Genomic DNA, 25,163 nt, shown 5'->3' with positions numbered 1-25,163 from the left:
GTATGTTACATTCTACTATGGCTCATTTCTATGCATGCCTTTATCCACTTCATGCTTTCTAGTGGAATGCCTTTGGAATGCCTCTGCACTGTGTTTCATCATAGAATGTTGGGTGGAGGTTGAAAGAAACACACAGTTATGATGGGGCTGAGCTGCCTGCTGGTGGCTCCTGGTGGGTTCTTGTTCTTGACTTATTCCTGATTACTTAACATCTCAATAAATACCTCTTGAATACCTCAACTCAACTGGACTTAGTTACTACAGAATCCTTGAACCCGGCCAAGAGAGATACAAAGTCCGGGAGAGCAAAAGGCGGCCTTTCTATCGTTATCTCGACAAGACATCTTATGGCAAGTTTCTGTTATAGATCTCAACTCCTCATGGATGCTATGCATAAAACTAGACACTTCGTCTTCCAACAGCCTGTTAATTTTGAATATCTATTTCCACCCTGCGTCAAAACAAAAGGTGTCAGGAATCGAGAAACTAATAGCACCACTAATTAACATTAAACCTCGCTTATCAACAGGCTAATACAATATTGTCTGGAGACTTCAACATGAACCTATTACATGGCAGAAAGAAACGCACACATGGCTGCACATTGGCAACAAAACGACGAGACAGATACGGCCAGAGATGTGCAGCTCCACTGGACGACCTCTCAATGTGCGTGCTTAACGGACAAGGGCAGGCAGATAGCCCAGCAGTATTCACAAGAGTAACACATAAAACAGGCTCTATTATTGATTACACATTCAAGGAACATGATCTTCTACTCCGCATTTCCAAATAAAAGAAAGGACGGAAAGCGACTATCATCCTTAAACATCAGGCCAAGACAACGCTATGTCTCGATCAACTCAATGTTACAACTTAAAAAGCCTCACCTGGAAAAAAGATAGAATAAGTGACATCATGGGGACATGCAATAGTCTACTTGCGGGATTCGAAGCCGAACCACTTTGAATAAAGGCCTGGGAGTTATTTATCCGTGACCTAAACAAAAACTTCTCCAGACAGGCCAATAGTAAAAAAAAGACAACAGACAGGGGCAGTTTGTATACAGACAACTTAAGGACAAAAAAAAAAACAACTGAACAAACAATTAAGAGTACTGCGAACTCGGGCCCAAAACCTTCTCAGGAATCCCTCATGTTAATAACAAGAATTTAAAAAAAGACCTAAAAAGGGACATTAAGGCAGCCAAGAATGAATACATAAAACAGTTTTGGGCGAAACTCCTCCATGCCAGCAAACAAAGATTCTAAACTCTTCTGGGAAACCATCAACCAGTCATCACATGGCAAAAACCGACATCACAACTCGGATATAATGGAGGACACATGGAGTGCCCATATTGAAGCTACATACAATGCAATCCCCCTCCCAAAATCCCAAAACATCAAAAGGGAAGGAGGACAATGGCAAACCAAAAGTCCAGGACACAACCAGGTTAGAATTACAGAAACTCCCACTACAGATTTCACAAGAGCAGGCATTGAAAACTATCAAAAAATTAAAATCTGAGGGAGCACCAGGGCCCATTGGCCTGCCAAATGCTTTATTTCGACAAGATCCACCATTTTTGTCTGGCCGGCTAACTCCTCTTTTTACACACATCTTCGAGACCAGCATGATTGCTGAATCCTGGCGAGGTAGCATCCTACACCCAATATAAAAATCGGGCGGACGCTCGGACCTGTCCAACTACAGATTGATAGCACTCATTAAGGCGAAAATTTATGCATCAAACTTGTTCGAAGACTTTGAGGACTGGGTCAGCCAAACAAATCTGACACCACATACTCAAACTGGATTCCGGGCTGGGATGGGCCCTCTCACGAACATCTCTGTGGTCATTCTTTTAGCCAACCAAGCCTATGCAAAATCGAGCACTCTGTACACATGATTTGTAGACCTCAAAGCAGCATTTGATAAAGTACCAAGAACTAAGCTAATGGCTAAAATGAAAAGTTGGGATGCCCCAACCAAAAGATTATCAATCTCTATTCACAAACATAGGTTCAAATAAGGAAAGGATACAGGCATAGCATAACAAACAAAATTACAACAACGAACGGTCTAAAACAGGGGTGCTTGCTGGCACCCTGTTTATTTAACATCTATACAGCCGACTTAGCAAAGAAACTTTGCTCAATCCAAGCTGACCCCCAAAACTGGGCAAATCACCAATAACAAGCCTCCAATATGCGGACAATATCATCTATCTAGCTCAAACACCCATAGGCCTGCAACGATTTACTGCCCAATTAGGAGCATACACCAGCTCTGCTCAATTAATAATCAACCATCAAAAAAAGAAGGTCATGTTCTTCTCATTCAAAAGGGCCTCAAATTCATCTGGAAGCTAAATGAGAAACCACTGTCCATGGTAGGTTCGTATAAATACCTGGGGTTCCACTTAGATTATAACCTCAACTTTAAGCAACATATTGAACAAGGAAAAACGAAAGCCAAACAATTGCTTTTTGCATTTAAAACCTTACAAAATAAGCTTAAAGGTTGTTCTACAGATCACCAGTATAAGGTAACTGCAGCAAAATTCTTGCCATCTATATCATATGGGTCGGAAATGTTGAACACAAAGGACGCAACAGTCCTAAACATATCTCAATTTAGCCTCTTTAAGAACTTGTTTCTAATCCCTCAACACATCTCACAGGCACAAATACGTTTAGAATGCGGCTTAAAAAACCCAGATACCAGCAAGACAAGGGGCTCTGGCTAAATATTACTGGAGGAGGAGGGCAGCTGAAGAGAACACCTTAGCCCATTATTGTTGGCAGGAGATTAAAAATCAAGCCAGGCTAAACAAATATATTTTTACAGCCCTAATCTAATCCTTTTCGGCACTACAGTTAGAGGAGGCCTAGTTTACAATCACTATTTACTCTGTATTTCAAAACGCAGTGAATAACGCAACCAAACGCATCTCATGGTCTATGGACAAAACAGCCTTAGCAAAAAACAACATGCATTGGCGGTGATACAATCTTATAAAACGTTGAAACCTCAACCGTACCTTTCCGAACACTTTTTCCACCAAAAAAAGCAATATTTGATGCTATTAAGGCTGGAGTCATTCCTCACGAAAGATCTGACCCCAAATAGGAAACCGGCGTGGTTGACAAAGGCATGCCGTCCCTACGGACAAGGTGATGAGTCTCTATTACATCTTTTATGCATCTGTCCATCTGTATCAGAAACCGAAAAACTGACCTTCGAGAATTATTAAAGAGAGAAGAAATAAGAACTTGCAGAGCGGCAGTTATAAAATGCCTCGGAGGCTCGTCGATCTAACATTACTGTAGAGACGTTGCAGCAAAAGAATTGGATAAAAACGGAACTTACCGTAATGTTTTTAAACTGAATCACTTGCACATTTCTCTATCGCATTGTTTACATTTTTATACATTTTTCTATCTTAAGGATATGAACTTTATTGTGTTTTTAATTCCTGATTTTACTAAATGATTGTAGGAAGGGGGAGTCTCTAGTTGGCGCAGTGCAGCACTAGCGACAAGCAGGGACTCTCTCTTCCTCGTCAGGGCTGAGGGTTACCTTCAAGACAACCTCTGCTTACCCTCTAGGTAGTGTGGCTTAAGCAGTCTTAGGCTAATCTCTGGGGCACATAGGGTTAAACATTTGCAATATTACACCATCACAACCAACCCACCACACAATGACACCAAACTGTATTTGTAAAAATATATATTCTTTATATAATTTCAAGCAGGCTTGTAAATACAGTCTTGGTTCAAGTTAAAACGGTTCCAGTGTACTTTAGATTAGGTTGCCACAGTTCTTTCTTTAGCAATAAGCAATCTTTTGGGCCTTCTGCCCAGGTTCAGCAAGGTTCAGTGTTTTGTAGCGCCTCAATGCGCTTTCCGCTGTCTCCGCTCGCTTCAGAGAGGAGATCGGGCCCGGCCGGCCAAAGCTCACGCTTCCCGCGTGGGCCTCGAGGACCAGGAGCAGTGCGAGCCTCGGTTTCCGAGGCGGCTCGCGCTGTGGAGTAGGTAGCGCGGTGCGAGCTCAGGTTGCCGGACGCTCGCACCGTGAGGACAACAAGCACAGTACCTTGGACTTCTGAAGCGGACGGCTTCAAGGGGAGCTGTCCCACGTCGCGTTGCTTCCCGGGCGGGCGGCGGTGCTCGATGAGGACTCAGGCTTTCCTGACAACGGTTCACTTCTTCCTCCAAAGGGGAGATGCTGCAGCAGGCGGGGCTGAGGGGGGCGCACTTCTCGAAGCGCGATGTACAGATCAGGCTCGGCCCGGCAGCGAGTCACTTCCAAGCTGCGGGGGCCAGGGGGTCTCAGCGCCCGAGTTACGAGGGGCACAATCTTGGCAGTGCCTGTCTTTGCGGGGCAGCCTGTACCTCGGGGGTCACACAGGCGGCAATGCTTGGACCGGGCAGGTCCTCCCTTTCCTTTGTTAGCGCGGCACGGCGCGGACAGTCACGGCGCTCGGACCAGCGTGGGGCTGGTCTTCACTTTGCAGCTGGCACACGATCAGGCCACAGTCACGGTAGTCGGGGGAGGGACACAGCTGCACGAATTGTCAGAGAGCGTGGCAGCAGGCACAGCGCTCTCAAGTCTACTTCACTCGGCGCTGTAGAGACACACAGCACACGCCAGCAGCAGCTTCCTTCAGAGGGTAGCGCCCACTGTTCCTGGGGCGCTGGTCAGGGGGCAGGTTCACAGGCAAGCCCTTGGAGATCTTTCAGCAGAGTTTGGCACAAAGTTCAATAAAAGCAAAAGTCTCTTGTAGTCTCTTCTTTTCCTCTCCTTCTGCAGCAAGGCACCAGAAACAGGCCAGAGACAGCACTCCTCCTTGTCCTTCCAGGTCCTTCTCTTCGGGCAGAGTTTCTTCTGTAGCACAAACCGGATCTAATTTACAAGGAGCAGGGCTCCTACTTTTATACCCAGTTTCTTTTGTTCTTGCAGGCCAGGGGGGCCTTTGCATAACTGTTCTCAGTCCCTGAGCATTAGTGGTGGGTACTTCTGCTTCTGCATTCAGTGTGAGGGCAGGCACATCAGCCGCTCCCCAGGGGGGCGGAGCCGGCATTGTGAAGACAGGGGCAGCCTGAGCACTTTGTTGACAAGCTTCGGTCCTTCCTGGGCCAGGTGCAGGCTGAGTCATCAGTCGCTCCCCAGGAGGGCGGAGCCAGCATTGTGGAGGCAGAGCACAGCCTAATGCATCATTCAGGGGAAACTCCCACCACCCACTAAGGTATCATCCTGCTATTCACAACTTGTCAACTCCCAGCCCTGTCACTCACACACTCAGACAGTCAGATACACACAAGAGCAGAGGCGGGCTGAAATGGTTAGACAAGCAAATGCTAACTTTCTAAAAGTTGCATTTGCAAACCCAGGATATTAAAATTAACTTTACTAAAAGAAGTATTTTATTATATAGTGTGTAATAATTCCAGCAGCTCATTCTGGCCTAAAGGGAGCAGGTAGCCTTACAATAGTGAAAAACGAATTTGGTTGTAATTCACTACTAGGACATGCCACACACATCAGGGCCTGTCCTATCTTACACTTACAATGCACCCTGCCCTAGGGCCTACCATAGGGGTGACTAATAGGAAGTTAAGGGAAGGTTTAGGGGCTGGCAAGTGGGTGCACTTGCCCAGCCAGCATGACAGTACCAGACTGCACGCAGGTTCTGCAATGGCAGACCCTAGACACATTTTAAGGCTGCTTCTGTGGGTGGCGCAACAAGCGCTGCAGGCCCACTAGCAGTATTGGCATTTACAAGCCCTGGCACTCCTGGTGCACTTTACTAGGGACTAACAGTAAATCCAATGAACCAATCATGGACATCAATCACATGTACACTTTTCAGTAGGGAGAGCATATGCACTTTAGCACTGGTCAGCAGTGGTAAAGTGTCCAGAGTCATTAAACCAAACAAAATAGGTCAGAGAGAGTATTGGAGGAAGGCAAAAAGTTTAGGGATGACCCTGCCAAGAGGCCCAGGTCCAACACAACCCCCTTCCAGCCAAAACGCAGGGTAGACCAATCACCACTGTGATGGGCTTCCCTGCTTGGGGCGATAGAACATGGACCTGGCCCGCAACAGCAGGGGCACATTCCAGTTCTACGCCAATCAGAACCTATTTTAAATCCTCTGTACATACTCTCAGGGTCCACCCAGCTACTCCATGGGGCACCCTTCTCTTCCTCTGTGGACACCACCTTGGCAGCACCTAGTCTTAATTCGCTCCCAGGTGTGTCCCAACAGACAGTCATCAAATTACAGTGGCCACTGACAGTAGTCAGGAATGAGACCCAGGCCTTATGCCTCTCAGGGCTCTCAAACCTCTGTGGCCTTAAAGAGCGGGGGGCAGTAGCCCCAGGTGCTTGGCACCCTTTGTCCACTCTCTCTCCTGTCAGGTCAGGTATGACATCCTGGCACTGACCCACCAACCCCAGGCCTGTACCTGGCGGCTGGACCAAACGCTGGGGTGGGCTCGCCCACTCCCGGTCCTCCTCCTTGGGGCTCTGTACCCTCCCACCTGGAGTGGTACCCCCTTCCAGAATTGTCAGGGCACCTGTGGCAGGTGACCTGCACAATTCGCCCACCAGTTCAGGGGTGCTATCCTGCAACTGGGGCACCAGGTCAGGGGGGACGCCCTGCACCTGGCCCTTAAACCTAGGGTCTAGACCCTCTAGATGAACCGGGGTCAGAGGCGAGGACTTCCTCCCTCTGCACCCCCTTCCAGAGCACTGCCCACTCCCAACTGGAGTGGTACCCCTAGAAGTGACATGGGCCAGGACACTGATTACAGTGGTCCTGCCCTCCAGGTCAGACAACACCTGAACCTGGCTCTCCAACTCAGGGACCCAACCCTGCAGTTGAACTCTTGCCTGGCGCACCAGGACTTCCCGGGGAGCACGCATGCCCCCCCGAGGGTGGCACATAGCTCATGTGCCGTGCGACAGTCTGCCTGGCGCAGATCTCCCAACCCCTGTCCATCTGACAGTGCGGGAAGATCCCCCAGGACAGAAGTGGTGTCCCCATGGTCATTCACTGGGGACGCAGCCCTGCTGGCTGGCCCCTGACCCACTGGTTCATCCACTGGGGACTGTTTCCCCCTCTCGCCCCTCCTTCTGGACTTCTGCACCCTCCCAACTGGAGTGGTACTGCCAGACACCAGAACTACTGGAGCTCTGTTTACAGAGCCTCCACGTTCTCTAGCCACTGGGGGATCCCCCTCAGCGGGTGACTCATCCGGACAGCCTAGGCTCCCCACCTGGTGTTCCCTTAAAGAACCATCCAGGCTCTGAGACTGAGGTTGGGCACTACCGGGACAAAACCCATTCTCACTCCTTCCCCTCAAGGACAGGACGTGAGGCCCTACACCCCTCTCACTACTACAGGACCTAGCTGGGCTACTCTGAGCCACTCCCACCACTCTGGGCTGGAAGATACCTGAGCCACTCCCCACAGGATCACACCCCAATGCCTCTCCAGACCCTCCGGAATCCACCACAAGGTCTGCCTCCAATGTGAGCTCCCTGGGGTCAGAGAACTCACTCTCAAACAGGTGTTGGCATAGCTCTGGAAAACTGGGACTTAAAGTATGCTCTCCCACAATTGGATTACACAGCCCCCTAGCAGGGTTAACCAAACTATCCTTCACCTCACCATCCAGCGCCTCACACACATACTCCACACCATCCTTCTGAGACTGGCCAGACAGTAGCGGACTGTCTCTGTCACACAACCCACACTCTTCCGGGCGGTCTTTACACTCACCCACCAGGACCTCAACCATGGGGGAATCCCTCCCACCACTAGGACCATGAACTCCTACGCCAGCTACCCTATTCCCTTCAGGGACGCTGCGCACTACTGGAGCTACCTCATGCCCTTGAACCTCCTGATGTAAGTTAACCCCCTCCAAGTCAGGTGCCTTATCTCTAGGTGCGCGCACTATGCTGTCAGCACTAGATACCTTAATGTTGCTGCCACCATCTGAACTGGACTCCACCTCCAACTCAGCAAAGCTCAATCTCTGAGCTACACATATTTCTTGTTGCTGGGCTGAAGCCCGCCTGGCCTTAAGCCCCTCGAGCTCCAAGTCAAGTTTCCTCATTCTTAAGTCATGCGCAAGCTCCATTTTCATTTCTTCCAGGGCTAACTTCCTAGATTCTAGCTCCAGTTGGCAATTCAATTTCAGCTCCGCCAACTTCATTTCATGTTCTCGGGTGGCCTGTCTGTCCACCAGCTCCTCTGGCGACAGACCTCGGCCAGAAACACTGCTACTCAATGGGGAGGTTGCACCCCTCCACTCTGGAGTCAGGGGTCCCTCCAGCTGCTGTTCTGCATCCTCAAATTCAAAATCCTTTCCAGGGGCATTCCTTGCCTTGACCCAGGCCCTCAGCGCCTTTTGGAACTGCTCCCTTCTGGAGAGTCCGGTCATGGAAATGTTCAAATTTTTGCAGAAGCTCTTGAGCTGTTTCCCGGTATAGTTTTCTAGTTTCTCCCAATCACAGTCAATAGAAGAAACGGATGGTGCCTTTTCCATTTTCACTGACACAGGCATGACTTCAAAAACACATGGAGATCTCTTCTAGCAAAACATAGATCAAAAAAAGTCTGTGGCTTAGTTACTGGACTGTAATCACTGTGCAATGGTCAGTAGCTAAGGTAAAACACTGCAAATGTAAATTCGCGATCCTCACCGCTGCGTCCAATGTAGGAAGGGGGAGTCTCTAGTTGGCGCAGTGCAGCACTAGCGACAAGCAGGGACTCTCTCTTCCTCGTCAGGGCTGAGGGTTACCTTCAAGACAACCTCTGCTTACCCTCTAGGTAGTGTGGCTTAAGCAGTCTTAGGCTAATCTCTGGGGCACATAGGGTTAAACATTTGCAATATTACACCATCACAACCAACCTACCACACAATGACACCAAACTGTATTTGTAAAAATATATATTCTTTATATAATTTCAAGCAGGCTTGTAAATACAGTCTTGGTTCAAGTTAAAACGGTTCCAATGTACTTTAGATTAGGTTGCCACAGTTCTTTCTTTAGCAATAAGCAATCTTTTGGGCCTTCTGCCCAGGTTCAGCAAGGTTCAGTGTTTTGTAGCGCCTCAATGCGCTTTCCGCTGTCTCCGCTCGCTTCAGAGAGGAGATCGGGCCCGGCCGGCCAAAGCTCACGCTTCCCGCGTGGGCCTCGAGGACCAGGAGCAGTGCGAGCCTCGGTTTCCGAGGCGGCTCGCGCTGTGGAGTAGGTAGCGTGGTGCGAGCTCAGGTTGCCGGACGCTCGCACCGTGAGGACAACAAGCACAGTACCTTGGACTTCTGAAGCGGACGGCTTCAAGGGGAGCTGTCCCACGTCGCGTTGCTTCCCGGGCGGGCGGCGGTGCTCGATGAGGACTCAGGCTCTCCTGACAACGGTTCACTTCTTCCTCCGAAGGGGAGATGCTGCAGCAGGCGGGGCTGAGGGGGGCGCACTTCACGAAGCGCGATGTACAGATCAGGCTCGGCCCGGCAGCGAGTCACTTCCAAGCTGAAGGGGCCAGGGGGTCTCAGCGCCCGAGTTACGAGGGGCACAATCTTGGCAGTGCCTGTCTTTGCGGGCCAGCCTGTACCTCGGGGGTCACACAGGCGGCGATGCTTGGACCGGGCAGGTCCTCCCTTTCCTTTGTTAGCGCGGCACGGCGCGGACAGTCACGGCGCTCGGACCAGCGTGGGGCTGGTCTTCACTTTGCAGCTGGCACACGATCAGGCCACAGTCACGGTGGTCGGGGGAGGGACACAGCTGCACGAATTGTCAGAGAGCGTGGCAGCAGGCACAGCGCTCTCAAGTCTACTTCACTCGGCGCTGTAGAGACACACAGCACACGCCAGCAGCAGCTTCCTTCAGAGGGGTAGCGCCCACTGTTCCTGGGGCGCTGGTCAGGGGGCAGGTTCACAGGCAAGCCCTTGGAGATCTTTCAGCAGAGTTTGGCAGAAAGTTCAATAAAAGCAAAAGTCTCTTGTAGTCTCTTCTTTTCCTCTCCTTCTGCAGCAAGGCACCAGACACAGGCCAGAGACAGCACTCCTCCTTGTCCTTCCAGGTCCTTCTCTTCGGGCAGAGTTTCTTCTGTAGCACAAACAGGATCTAATTTACAAGGAGCAGGGCTCCTACTTTTATACCCAGTTTCTTTTGTTCTTGCAGGCCAGGGGGGCCTTTGCATAACTGTTCTCAGTCCCTGAGCACTTGTTGTGGGTACTTCTGCTTCTGCATTCAGTGTGAGGGCAGTCACATCAGCCGCTCCCCAGGGGGGCGGAGCCGGCATTGTGAAGACAGGGGCAGCCTGAGCACTTTGTTGACAAGCTTTGGTCCTTCCTGGGCCAGGTGCAGGCTGAGTCATCAGTCGCTCCCCAGGAGGGCGGAGCCAGCATTGTAGAGGCAGAGCACAGCCTGATGCATCATTCAGGGGAAACTCCCACCACCCACTAAGGTGTCATCCTGCTATTCACAACCTGTCAACTCCCAGCCCTGTCACTCACACACTCAGACAGTCAGATACACACAAGAGCAGAGGCGGGCTGAAATGGTTGGACAAGCAAATGCTAACTTTCTAAAAGTAGCATTTGCAAACCCAGGATATTAAAATAAACTTTACTAAAAGAAGTATTTTATTATTCTGAGTTCAGGCATACTAAACATGTCTCTCTACCATGTTCCCTGAGCCTGCTGGTATTATAGTGTGTAATAATTCCAGCAGCTCATTCTGGCCTAAAGGGAGCAGGTAGCCTTACAATAGTGAAAAACGAATTTGGTTGTAATTCACTACTAGGACATGCCACACACATCAGGGCCTGTCCTACCTTACACTTACAATGCACCCTGCCCTAGGGCCTACCATAGGGGTGACTAATATGAAGTTAAGGGAAGGTTTAGGGGCTGGCAAGTTGGTGCACTTGCCCAGCCAGCATGACAGTACCAGACTGCACGCAGGTTCTGCAATGGCAGACCCTAGACACATTTTAAGGCTGCTTCTGTGGGTGGCGCAACCAGCGCTGCAGGCCCACTAGCAGTATTGGCATTTACAAGCCCTGGCACTCCTGGTGCACTTTACTAGGGACTAACAGTAAATCCAATGAACCAATCATGGACATCAATCACATGTACACTTTTCAGTAGGGAGAGCATATGCACTTTAGCACTGGTCAGCAGTGGTAAAGTGCCCAGAGTCATTAAACCAAACAAAATAGGTCAGAGAGAGTATTGGAGGAAGGCAAAAAGTTTAGGGATGACCCTGCCAAGAGGCCCAGGTCCAACAATGATTAATTGTTGCTCAATGTACCCTTGTTTGCTGGCAAATTCTCTGTCCCTTTGAACCCTGTTGCCTTTGAAAGGAAGCCCATTAATAAGGCAGGGCAGATGTTTCTGAAAACATAGATCTTTATTCTCCCTGCTGAGAACAAATCCATTAACAAGACGAGGTGTTATTTTTTTAAGCCAAGCGAAGACACAGCATTGGCTGGCTAATTTAAGAAATATTTTACATCCATCACCAGACAGAATTTCAAAGCAATACATTGTTAAAGTATTCCAGAAATAGTAATTGCATACAAGATTATATATACACCTTTACATACTCAAGGTAATTGGCTCAGAAGTCAGTGACATACTGAAAATATGTTAATTAACACATCCATACATTTAACCAGGCGTGGCCTACAGGCACCTCTATGTGTTCGCGTGGTAGCAGGGCCCTGCACATAAATACACACAGATCTATGAAAGAAGCGGTTTGGGCCTGTGTGCAAGAACATGTTACGTAGAAAGAGGAAACTCTGGTTCAAATAAGGAGGCTTCATCAGTGCGAGGTGATCCCGCAGGTATAGATTCATCAGTCCTCAAAGGACATCAAATTTGAGGAGCTGAAAAAGCTTAGATGGGACATTTAATTATCGGCAGAGCGGATATCACATTTTGCTGATTCTGGAAACTGTCAAATCTGCCATTTTCAACATTTTAACCTCCATATTAGGGCCTCCTATCTTGAATGGTGGCCAAGTACATGCATAGCATGGCTGCTTGTCAATGGAGGGGTGAGGACTACAGTGGTGACCCACAATCTCAATTTGCCTTAAAGAAAAGCATATCACTGATCACTCTTGAGATACTTACTAGGTGGGTCTTCAGCCATTCCAGGGAAGCATCCGTCCTCCGCGAGTCTGGTCTTCCCACCAGCAACTTCTCTAAACATGAAGCCCTCATCCGGCAATGCACACTTTAAGATTAGCTGGTGAGATTCTAGCAGATATCATTTGAACGTTCCTAAGAAAGCAGTGCAGACTTTGTAAGGGAGGCCTTATGTCATCATTCTTCCCAAATCTGTAAACAAGCTGGGTGGTTCTCCTTTGAGAAAACGGCTTGCAGCTTACAGAAAAGCCCTGTATGTGTTTCATTAAAGTCACTTTTAGTGATACAGTAACTATTATTGGAGTGTATCTGTGGGAGGTGAAGATACAAGAAGCTGGAGATTTAAGTTTCCCTTCTTCTATCGCACCAACATGGGGTATGACCACTCATTCCGGATCCACAGTGATTCTCAGGCTCGTACTATTGAGACTGGGGTACTGGTGAGAACCCAGAAGAGAGCCTATGGAAAAGGAGCTCTGGTAAACTATCTGTACCAATCAGGACTAGCTCTGTTTCACATCAGGCAAGAACCATCTGGTGTTGCTTCCATCAAGCCCAGTTCTGTTTTGGCTCCACTGGCTTTTCATCAAACATCAGGTGTTTGTGCATGAGGATTGTCTGTGCAATGAATATTCCTAGTCAACAACTCTATAGCCATAATTTAACTGTTTTCGAAGGTCATGCACATGATTGATGTTAATAGGATATGATTCTACATTTTCGAAAGGAGGAAGAGGAATTCAGACCTGCAGCTTATACACAAATGTCTGCATTATGCACATAAATCAACTCAACTATCATTAATTGGGTGTGGTATGATATATCAGCTCCCGCACAAATTTAAGGGTGAAGTTCATTTATAAGCAAACCGCTTGTCCCCTAAAAAAGAGACAATAAACAGGCAACATTGTTTTCTAAAATTTATCGTTTTTTGTCATTAATTGTGCTTTTTGTTTTTAAAGAGGTATTCTAGAGTCCTGTCTCTGAAGAGTCTATATCAAGGTAGCAAGTGTTCACAAGTGGACAGCTCTCTCTCCCCCTAGGGTGGTCATAGCGGCATCAGACGTTGCCCATGTTCAAGTGCATGGAATGGTCCACGGTGGCACAGTCAATCCCACTCATGATGTATCTTTATTACTCTTTCCTGATGGCAGAGTAGAGCATGACAAGAGTTCGCACCGGGGCTACCACTGTGCCTGCGAAGCTCGTCTGAGCCCTTGGAGGTCATAACAGCCCATAGATGTTGACTTTGGCCATGGATATGGATTCTGTGATGTCAACTCGGCCCTTCTCGTAGATGATATAGATGTACTGTTCGTCGTCAATGGTGTGGTTCAGCGTTGTCATGGAGGAGTAGCCGCTGGCAGCAGCCCAGATCTGGGACGTCTCCTTCACCCACGAGTTGCCATTGCAGAAGCTCCAACGCAGGGTCAAGTTCACACCTGGGGAGACCAAGGGCCAAGACAATGCTGTGAGAAGAGAAACAACGTCCATCAGGTACAGTCAGAGATATTTCAAACCCTCGGACCCACAACACTGAATCCCACAGCAATGCTCATGCCCTAGTCTTAGTCTGGGGTCTTGTAGGACTGCCTTCTTTAAATCGTACAATCAGTTATTTATGGGGAAGGGGGGTTTCTTTTTTTTGATGTATTCAATAGATAGCCTCCACATCGACGGTAAATAACCACCTAAAACGCAACACTATAGAAAATGAGATCATGCCTTGCAGGAAGAGACACAAACTTCAAATTTCAACCATGCGGTCCAAAGTATTTGGTTGTCTGCCAGTCATATCAAGGGAGCTTACCATGAACTGAGAACTATCCCTGAATCTACAGGTCAGCAGAGGCACTAGGAACGCCTTTTACACAATGTTAATGTTAATGTTATTCGTACTTATAAAGCGCACTGGGGCCCAGCGGGTATCGTGGCGCTGAGAAACGTGTGTCCTAACAACATCAATACAGAAGAGAACAGCCACACTGCATTAGAGGCAAATAAAGGACTGATATTATACTCTGGGGTAGAGCCAAGTCTTTATTTTCTTTGTAAACAGCAGCAGATCTTCCATCTGTCTCAGGTCCATGGGAAGGCTATTCCAAAGCCGTGCTGCTGCAATGCTAAAAGCTCTCCCCCCCTCAATTTTGCTCTTCTAGTCCTTGGCACTTTCACCAATTTGGCAGAGGATGAGCGGAGACTACGGATGGGAACGTACCATCCAAATTTGACCTGCCGCGGTTTGGGCCCAAGACTGTGCAGAGCCTTAAACACAATACAGAGTGATTTAAATTGAATCCTCTGTAATATTGGGAGCCAGTGAAGGTCCGCAAGGGCCTGAGAAGCTGAGGATCATCGTGGTCTCATTAGAGCAAGCTTGGCCGCCACCGTCTGGATTTTCTGGAGTCTCCCAATCAGATACCAGGCGGACTTCAGCAGCACAATAAAAAGACTAAGACTTATCTTACTGTACCTTGCATACCAACAAAAGCGACAAGCTGTTCTCACCGTAATAATCTCAAAGTAGTCTCCTACGGACCTCATACAGACACAAACAAAACATCCAGAAGGCCAAGGCAAGACCTAGCCTACACCCTCAAAGAATACATCTCACCATTCATACTTGCCCTTCACAGGATACCCATAGCTAGGCGATCAATGGTCAAGGCCCCCCTCACTGCTCACACAGCCTCCCATGGTTGAAGTTTACAGCATACTCACAAAACGGGACACTATGTTTGAGATTAGCACAACAAATTGTCGTACCTCGTAGTAAATACAAATCTATAAGAGGTTCCACATTCTCAGGCCAAAAGACAAAAGTCTGAAACTCCTTGACAATCAAAATATGAAGTATACATGCATACACTGAATCATACAAGAGGTGTGAAGCTGGCAGTTTCGGAGTTAAATCCAGACTACTACTTCTGCCCAAAACCTGGAACTGCAACCTACTGCCAACCTATGCAGACTATGGCTAATATTGTGTTCAAAGACACAAAGGGTGGTGGGGGGAATGCTTGCATATAGGCTAAACCACTGCCAATCCTTCTGGGTGGCAGTCCATGCCCTTCTTTTTTTCACCTAATCTGCTTCTCTAGACAGAACCCTTCCTTGTGCACACCAGTACAGGCCCCGCTCTCTGTGCCAAAGGGTCCAAGCTCTACCTCACTGACACGGCCTATTAAGGTTGAAACTAGAATGAGGTAGCTTGTGGACACTTCTGGAGGGGCCTTGCCTGGCAGTTTGGGATGGACTTTCTGTGAGAAGCCGGGTTAGTACGGATGTGCGTTAGTCAGGCCTCTCTGTACAGAGCGGTACAGTGACCACAAAAACATGATTTGGAATGCTACCCAAATGGATTACCAGTGGCTAGACTATTTTCAAGCATTCCTTCCATCACCTGTTGTGTATCAATGCCGTTAGCCAGCTGCTTAAATATTGACAGACACTGGTAACCTCTCTATGTCAGACACCTGCCCTTACTTCTACGAAAAAATAACTAGAATAGCTCTGCAATCGTGTAATTGCCCATGTGGCCCATACCCACACCTGACCATTTTATACCTTTTGCATAAGCATATAATGGCTAAAGAGATCTCCCACACATTGTTGGCCACTGAATAAGTTAGTATAGGTCTGAAAGCCATGCACAGCAAAATACTCTTTTTACTTGACACCTTGCAGTTAAGAACTTATGATGAAGTCATCCTAGGGATGAGTGTAACCCAGAGCCTCCAGGTTGGCCGATCAACCTCTTGCCTCTTTCTTTATGCCACAGCTTCCCCAGATCCTTACAATGTCAAAAGTGGATCACCCGCCGATACAAATGGCATATAAGCATGCACCCAGAATATAAAGAAATCATAAACATAAGAATTATCACAGAGGCCAGCACATTACAAATAATAATCAGAGCATGGTGTGCTCCTTGCCAGGGTAAGCGCATCAGCGCCTCACATCGGGGTAGTAATAGCTATATAAATTCTACAATATATCTTATAAAAATGTTATGTATGCATGTGTAAAGTACACTCTAGTCAAAAATGCAGCGGGCGCTGTACAGGGACAAAGGCAATCATAAAATCAACAAGCGATAGGAGAGGTCCCTAGCTTTTGGATTTGAACTGCTTTATGAGGTGTATTTTAAAGAGGCGTGTCTTCCACTCTTTCATACATTGGAGCAGCGATGGGGGGAGTCCTTAACAATACGGAGGAAATTGTTCCAGATCCTGTGTGGATCTCTGTTGGAGAAAGGTCCTGCTGCCTTGTTTCTCTTTACACTTTTTTATTCTCAAGTCAAATGGTGGCCTGGCTCTGGATGTGCTGAGAGACACCAGAGATGCTGAGCTATTCCCCAAGATAAGTGTGAGTGCGCTTGAGGGTGATACGAATGTGTATCCCTGATCAGGGAGCACAGGTGAACCAAGCTCATATGCCAGAAAGTGCACTTCAAAAGAATGGCTCTAGAAACACAATCATTCAACAAAAATCGCCATGTCTCAGGTTAAACCGATACAACAGAATCAGACCCCATTTGGATGCCTGGGGGGATTTCACAGGAGAGGCAAGGTATACTGGACACCAGCTGTTGTGGTTTGAGATGGTTTGCTAATGGTGTCCTGGAGTCCATCCTACAATTGCTCAGCAAACCTTTCCACAATTAACTCTCGGGTAGATTGGGCGAGCAGTCACCGGCTTCTCATGCAAGAAGTGTGGAAGTGAACAACGCTCAGAACTCAACAATCACCCAGCAGCACAATAACTGATTGCCTAACCGCATGCTTCTGTTTTATAAAAAGGAATTACAAAAATACAGTCAAAAACAAAATACTACACACTTCAATATCCAGGTATGAATAGGACTACTCTAATCAGGGTACAGTGTACCCTTCCTCCAACCTTCTCCTAAGTTGTATCCTAAAGTGTAAGGTATGGCAGGTTTAAAGTACAGATACAGTGCTACTCCTCTAGTTTAGAGTTTGTACGCCCAGTTTAGCAGACTTAGTCCGGTTATGTAAATCTCACCAATGAGAGTGCTTTTCTGTTGCAGGCTGAAGGCTCCTTCCTCCGAGAAGAAGACTTGCTGGTTGAGAGTGTGTTGGTACTCTGTCCCAGCTGTTTAAACAACAGCTGCGGAGGAAGTTACTCCGAGTCTGGCTGGCAGGCAGGAAAGAAACGGCATCGCTGGCAGATTTAGTCATTCGATGACCCTCTTTCAGACACGGTGAGTTGCATAAGGTCTGAGGTCAGAAGGGACTTCTCAGAGTAGCCGTGCAGTTCTGACACCACTCCAAGTGACAGAACAGGGGCTTGGTCGGCACAGATCCAGTCAGTTATATTGGCGGTGCAGAACAGCGTTACTTACCTTCTGTAACTATACAACTGTAAGAGACATATATTAGTTATAGATTCCTTACCTTAGAATTACCCCCAGAAGTCAGACTGGATCCGGAGAAATTTTTTCGGAGCAGTACCCCTGCGTGTCTGTAGGTGGCATCTGTCGACTCTGCGTTCCTCGTCGTGATCTACGGGATGACGTCGCGATATCTACTTAGACGGCGCCCCTGCATGCTAACGTCAGTTCTTTACACAACATTCCACACCAGAAGCGCAGAGCCATGCAAGACACTGACCACTGGTGCACAAAACTAGTGCCAAGAAAGAGTCCCTTACCTTAGAAGTCAGTTTGCAGAATGGGGAGGATGGGTGGGGCGGTAGACCATGTATAACTAATATTGTCTCTTACAGATATATGGTTACCGAAGGTAAGTAACTTGTTCATCTGAAAGAGACTATTAGTTATAGATTCCTGACATTAGAAGAGATACCCGAGTAATACCAACCCCTGAGGTGGGTCTGCAAACTAAGTTCACACCAGAAAGTCCTGGAGAACTGAACGTCAAAGAAGCCGTCTCTCAGGACTTGGCTTTCCAGGCAGTAGTGTTTTGTGAACATGTGCAGAGATGCATATGAGGCTTTCTGGCAGATGTCACTGAGGGGGAACTCCACGTCCCAAAGCAGTAGTGGCTGCAGTCACCCTGGTGAAGTAGGAGCGCAGCCCTACTAGAGGCTCCTTTTTCACCAAGCAATAACATATTTTAATGCAAAGGACAACCCATCGAGAGATGGTACATTTTTGCACGGCCCAACCTTTTTTTGGCGCCCATATAGCCAACAAAGAGTTGATTATCCACCCGGAATTGTTTTGTGCGATCCAGATAAAAAGGTAGCGCACGTTTTGGATCCAGACGGTGGAGCCCCTCCTCCTCCTTGGAAGGATGCGGGCGGGAAGAAGGTGGGCAAAGTGATTTATTTTATTTTACCGATTTATAGAGCGCGTGGCTGCCCGTGAGCGTCCCAGCGCTAGATGACAGAGAACCAGAAGTGGATGCCCAGAAGTAGATGGAGCCTCACGGGAACAGCCAAGTTTTGAGTGCTTTGCAAAATGAAAGAAGGTTGGGTTGGGCTCTGATGTCTGGGGGTAGTGTATTCCATAGTTTGGAGGCATTGTATGCGAACAGTCGACCGCCAGAGCGGGCTTTCTTAATTCTAGGAACGGAAGCTAGATTGCAGTTTGAGGATCGAAGCGTTCTTTTGGTGGTGTGAGGTGTGATGAGGTTTTGTAAGATTGGTGGGGCCTTACCATGTAGGATTTTATATGTTGTGTAGAGAGCTTTGAATTGTATTCTCTCCTGAACGGGAAGCCAGTGCAAGGCGTTCAAGGCGGGTTTGGCTGAACAACGGCGATGAGTTCCTGTGAGAAGGGGTGCTGTGGTATTTTGAACTGTCTGGAGTTTTGACAGTGCTTTTTTGGGAGCTCCCAGATATAGGGCATTGCCATAGTCCAGGCGGGACAGCACAAGACGATGTATTAGGAGTTTTGGGGATTGTGCAGGGAGTAGGGGCAGAATTTTCCTAGCTGATCGTAAGAGACTGACATATACCAGCCGTTTTCCTAGCTTGGACGGAAAAATTGAGGCCTTCATCGAGCCATATTCCTAGGCTCTTTATTTCCTGTTTCGGAACAGGTGGAGTACCCATGCAAGATGGCCACAGGGAATTGGGATGGTAGAGTGATTTATTGCCCAGGGTCATTATCTCGGTCTTGTCGTTATTCAATTTGAGCTGGGAGAGGTTCATCCATTTAGTTATGTTATGTTATGTTATGTTAAATGGGACTTTTATAGCGCAACGGCTACTCCAAAGGAGTGTCCCGGCGCTTTTGTGCTCCAGACCAAAGAAAGAGCTGGAAAACATAACAGTAAAAAGAACAGGGGCCTAAAAGAGGGGGCAGATTATCCAGTGAACAGCCAAGTCTTTAAGTCTTTTCTGAAGACAAGCAGGTTTGCGGTGTTTCGCAAGGACACCGGTAAGGAATTCCATAGCTGCGGAGCAAGAAATCTAAAGGACCGGCCACCTAGCCGAGCCCTTTTGATGCGTGGCACCCGAGCCAAAGCCAAAGCTTCTGACCTGAGAGATCGTGCAGGTCGATAGAAGTCCAGCCTCCTCTGAAGATATTTGGCACCATTGCCATGCAAGGCCTTATGGGCAAGAGTCATGGCCTTGAAAAGTATTCTCTTCCGCACCGGAAGCCAGTGAAGGGATACAAGAAGATTGGAGGCACTGGTGCGGCGGTGCAGGCCAAAAATTGCACGAGCAGCAGCGTTCTGCGTAACCTGCAAACGCTGGAGGAGGTATTCAGGCAGACCCAGATATAGGACATTTGCATAGTCCAATCTGGACCCTATGAGTGCCTGAACAGTGATCCTCCGATGTTCCTCCGAGAGAAGGGGAAAGAACTTGCGCAGCATTCTGAGTATCCCAAAGCATGTTCCCGTAAGAGTGGAAACCTGGGATTTGAGCGAGAGCTCGTTGTCAATTTTAACCCCCAGGTTCTTCGCCCACTTAGAGGACTGAGTGGGAGGGAACATGTCAGCAGGCCACCATCCCTGCCAATCTGGTTCTGATGGGCATCCGAAGAATAGTATTTCGGATTTGTCCGAGTTACATTTGAGGCTGTTGTGTGAAAACCAGCTAAAGACAGCCCCAAGGCACTCGCGGATCCTTTCTCCATCGAACTCTTCGCTCTTACGACAGGTGAATAGAAGCTGGGTGTCGTCAGCATAAGAGACGATCCGGGCCCCGTAGGACTCCGCCAGTGTCGCCAGAGGGGTCATAAGGATGTTAAATAGAGTGGGGCTCAGTACAGAGCCCTGAGGCACTCCGACTCCCAATGGCGGCATCTCGGCGGACCCGGGTGGGACCCAGACCGTCTGCTGGCGGTTGGCCAGAAAGGAACGAAACCAGTTGAGCACCGTCCCCCCTAGACCGATGTTATGAAGTCTGGTGAGGAGATCCTCGTGGGGGACGGTGTCAAACGCCGCCGACAGATCTAACATGACTAACATTACCCTGCCTCCTGTGTCCAGCACCTCCTTCACGATCTCCGAGACTTCCAGGAGCGCCGTCTCGGTGCTTAAGTTGGAGCGAAAGCCCGATTGGGATTCATGAAGTAACTCATTAGACTCCAGGAAGTTAGAAAGCACGCTGTGCACGTGTTTCTCCAGGATCTTGGTCAGTGCTGGAAGGAGCGAGATTGGCCTATAATTAGAAGGCGCCTCTGGATCAAGATTGGGCTTCTTGATCAGGGGGATAACCATGGCTTGCTTCCAGGCCTGGGGCAGAAAACCCTGACTCAGGGATAAATTGAGGATAGGATTAGCTATGGGATTGATGACATCTGCCATTTTCGCTAAGAATTTTGCTGGACACGGATCTAACGGTGAGCCCGATTTAAGGTTCCTCATCAAGGCTAAGGATGCAGCATCCGGAAGGGGAGGAAAGTCTAGCAAAGCTGGGCCAGGAGGAGACAGGAAGGCTGTCTCCGTCGGCATCATAGATAAATCCTCTAACGCTCTCGACGGGAAAGAATCCTGAATTAGCCTGATTTTGGTGGTGAAGAAATTGGCAATCGTGTTAGCCCAGGTCTCCACCGGGGCACCCTGAGTAGAGGTTGTCCGGGGGCTGGTGAATTCACGTACAATTGAAAAGATCTCCTTACAGGAGTTAGCTGCGTCTTCAATCCTTTTGGCGAAGTAACATTTCTTGCCCTGTAAAATAAGATCGTGGTAGGACTTCATCATGATTTTATAGCATTGTTTGGCTTCAGGCTCATACTGGACTCTCCACGCCCGCTCAGCAGCTTTACATTGCCTACGAGCGTGGGCTAAATCCTCCGTAAACCAGGGGGCAGAGACCCGCAGGGCAGCAGATCTGGGTGGCTGTGAGGGAGCGAGCTCATTAAGTCTGGCAAGGAGCCAGGATTGTAGGCTCTCCAGATCTTTCTCCAGGTCGCCAGTACAGGAAACAGGGTGAACTGCCAGAGCATGCGTTAGCATGTCTGGGGTCACCCGGTGGAATGCCCTATAGCTGCTGCCCTGCTGCCTCATGGCACTGGCCGGAGAGGTCGCAGTAGAAGGTATTTCAAAATGGGCAAGATAATGATCAGACCAGACGACGGGCAGAAGAGTTACAGCCATGATAGGTGTGGTGGAAAAAACCTGATCAAGTGTGTGGCCTTTGTCGTGGGTCGGACCAGAAAGATAGGGGGAAAGGCCTAAAGTGGATGCAATATCCAGCAATTTGATGGCGTCCTGGTCATTATGGTCATCCATATGGAAATTAAAATCTCCCGCCAGTAGGCACCGCTCCGATCTAAGGACAAGGACCGACATGGCCTGCTGGAGATCATCAAGAAAGGTTCCCACTGGGCCCGGAGGTCTGTAAACAATCAGACCCTTCAGCGCTTGTTGCGGCGATAGGGAGATGGTAAAGGCTAAAGAGTCAGCCCCTGCGATGGGATGTGTATGCGTGACCGTGCACGAAAGAGATTTTTTCACAACCAGGGCAACTCCTCCCACCCTGCCCTTGTCTCTGTCCTGTCGATGGATGGTATAGTCAGTGGGGATGGCTGCCACAATGTCCGGGTGAGAGGAATCATTGAGCCATGTCTCAGTGAGCATCAGACAGGTAGGACTGGTGGTCGAGAGGAGATCAAAAATCTCTTGAGTGTATCGGTGCAACGACCTCGTATTAAGGAGTAGACAAAGGTGTTTTATGCTACAATCCTTAACAGGGATAGGGGAGGGGAGGGAGCGAACAGGGTGCCAGTGACAGGCAGGGCACTTATGTTTACCCTTATATCGGCCAGGAAAGACTGAGTGACAAGACGCATTGCAGTTACGCAGAGAGTAGAGCCCTTGAGCGGAGTAGGAAAGCATAGGGCCAGAGATACCTGCCACGCCGAACGCCTCCGGAACGCTGACGGGCGCAGACGGGCAGGACTCTGGCACGACGCCGGCGCAGATCCGGCGCGACCGCTGTACGCGTCCGCTGCGCGGAGAGAGGATAGCTTTATTTCAATTAGACAGGTTTGAAGGTTAGGGAGGGAGTGGTCTTGCTGACTTAAGGACACCACCAGTTTGGTGTCGTCGGCGTAGGTTAGGAGCTTGATCCCAAAAGGGGTGACGATTTTTCCAAGGGGGGACATGTAGACATTAAAAAGGGTCGGGCTCAGGGACGAGCCCTGAGGGACCCCACAGCTGATGGCTGTGGACCTGGACGTGAAATTGCCATCTGCTACCTGGAAGGATCTGTTGTCAAGAAAGGATTTAAGCCAAGTCAGGGCCGTACCCGCGATTCCAAGCTCACAGAGCCTGTGGACCAGTATCGAGTGGTTGAGGGTGTCGAAGGCCGCGCTCAGTTTCAGGAGGATCACTGCCACTGATCCTCCTGAGTCCATGATTTTCCTTGCCTCTTCGACAACCGCCAATATTGCAGTTTCTGTACTCTGGCCAGTCTGTCCTATGTGGAAAGAGGTAACCACTTTGGGAAGAAAAGAAGGTCTAGGTCTAAGGACAACTGCAGCTCACTCACTCTGCGAGCAGAGGTGATGGCAACCAGAAAAGCAGACTTGAGAGTCAAGCGTCTGAGAGGACAATTAAGTAATGGTTCGAAAGGAGCACCCATCAGGTACGTTGGAACCAGATTCAAGTCCCACTGGGTCATTACGAAGGGAACAGGCGGAAAGAGGTGAGTAATGCCCTTAAGAAATCTATTTACTAGGGGACTTGAAAAGAGAAGGCTGATCAGGAAACCAAAGAAAGGCCAAAATGACCAAAAGTTAGCCTGTGAGGGTGCCCAGAGCAGAACACTGCTGGGCCAAAGAAAGAATGAAGAGGAGAACCTCTGAAATATAGGCAGGAAGGGGATCCACAGCCTTTACAGTGCACCATGCCACAAATTTGTTCCATCTACAGGCATATACCATTTTAGTGGAGGGACGCCTGGCTGCCAAGATTACATCACAGACTTTGGGAGGAAGGTCGAAAGCGGTCAACTGTAGCCGCTCAATCTCCATGCAAGGAGGTGGAGGCTGGACAGTTTCGGGTGGAGGACAGTCCCCTGATGCTGCGACAGAAGATCCTCCCAATCCTGTTAGCCACCAATGCAATTGGTTTGCAGTGCCTTCCAAAATCAGGATGCAATCAGAAAGATTCCCTTGATGCAGTGCCCACTGGAACTTCAGGTCCCACTGCAGAGCCCACATATGCCACCTGGCATGATCCACCAGCAGGAGGCCATGAGACTCAGCAGCCTCAGGGTCATTCTGACCAAAACCCAGGATAGAGGCTGAAAGATTGGAATCATAGCCTAAATATCCCGGACTCGCTGCTCAGGAGGATAAGCACGAAACTGCGCTGTATCCAGAACTGCCCTGATGAAAAGGAGCTGAAAATAGGTGTCCTGCCAAAGAGTCAACAGACCCCTCCCAGTCCTCCTCACCCTCCTCTGGTTGACACTCAGTGCGAAAAGGAACACCAGAGTAGAACACTGGTACAAAAGTACCAGCCGGCACCGGTAATGGCGTCGGCCGATGCCGGTCCGGCTCAGTGTCCAGGTCGAGGAGGAGGCCGGGGTCGACACCGGCTGGAGACACAATCGGCAGTTGAGGTGTCGTTAATGGATTCGGTGTCAGAGGTGGTGTTGTAAGGTCGACCGGCACCGATCTGTTCCAGGCCTGGTTTCCTGGGGGCCCTGCGGTGCCGGGGCTGAAGCCGTCGGCTTCGAAGGCCTAGAACCCCCAGCCGAGTCCGTGGGGTCCGAAGGTGCACCGGCGGAGTCGGGCTGCCCAAAGATAGAGTGGAGTACTTCGTAGAAACTACGAAGTTGGGCAGGGGTCGCTCCAGCTCCTGGGAAGGGAGGGAAGCTCGGAGCCGACCCATTAGGCTCCGCGGACTGAACCGAAGGACGACAACCATCCGCATCCCTCGCCGCATCGAGCAACGGACGGGAAAAATGCAAAGAGTAACTGTGCTTCTTCGCCTTCTTTTTGTGCTTCGACTTACCCGAAGACTTCGAAGAGGAGTGTTGGTGGTGACTTCGTGACCGGTCCCACGACCACCCTCTTGACCAGGACCTCGAGCTTTCGGGACCGCTCCCGCAAAGTCTTCGGATTCATGGCCCAACAGTCGGAGCATGACTTTGGGTCATGGTCGCACTCCATGCACCACAGGCACACAAAGTGCGGATCCATAAACAACATCAATTTGTGACAGGAGTTACAAAGTTCGAAGCTGGTCAACTGAGGTGACATCCCTGTGCACCAGGAGTCGCTCAACTCAAAAAAAGATGTCTACAAGTCAAAAAATGACAGTAAAAAAAGTGACTAGAGGTACCGCTCCCTCTAGATCTGCGCTGGCTGGCGTAGAAAAAGAAAGAACCGACGTCAGCATGCAGGGGCAGCGTCTAAGTAGATAGCGCTACGTCATCTCGCTGATCACGATGCAGACGACGAACACGGAGTCGACTGACACCACCTACCGACGCGCAGGGGTACTGCTACGAAAGAAATTCTCTGGATCCAGTCTGATGCCTGGGGGTAATTCTAAGGTAAGGAATCTATAACTAATAGT

At 49.1% G+C, this 25,163-nt stretch overlaps 1 protein-coding gene across 1 annotated transcript in view; it reads right to left on the bottom strand.

The window, feature by feature from the left end:
* Window positions 1–13,025: 13,025 nt before the first annotated feature.
* NEU1 (neuraminidase 1) overlaps window positions 13,026–25,163 on the bottom strand; it is a 105,963-nt gene continuing 93,825 nt past the window's right edge. The window contains exon 6 of the mRNA XM_086924558.1: window positions 13,026–13,628. Coding sequence (XP_086780684.1) covers window positions 13,411–13,628 — 218 coding nt within the window. The 3' untranslated portion in view covers window positions 13,026–13,410. The remainder of the gene's footprint in view (window positions 13,629–25,163) is intronic.

The sequence above is a fragment of the Lissotriton vulgaris genome, chromosome 5, assembly GCF_964263255.1.
Source record: "Lissotriton vulgaris chromosome 5, aLisVul1.2, whole genome shotgun sequence".
In the NCBI taxonomy this organism is placed as follows: Eukaryota; Metazoa; Chordata; class Amphibia; order Caudata; family Salamandridae; genus Lissotriton; species Lissotriton vulgaris.
The sequence above is the reverse complement of the archived record's forward strand: the minus strand, read 5'-3'. Positions and strand labels throughout refer to the sequence as shown.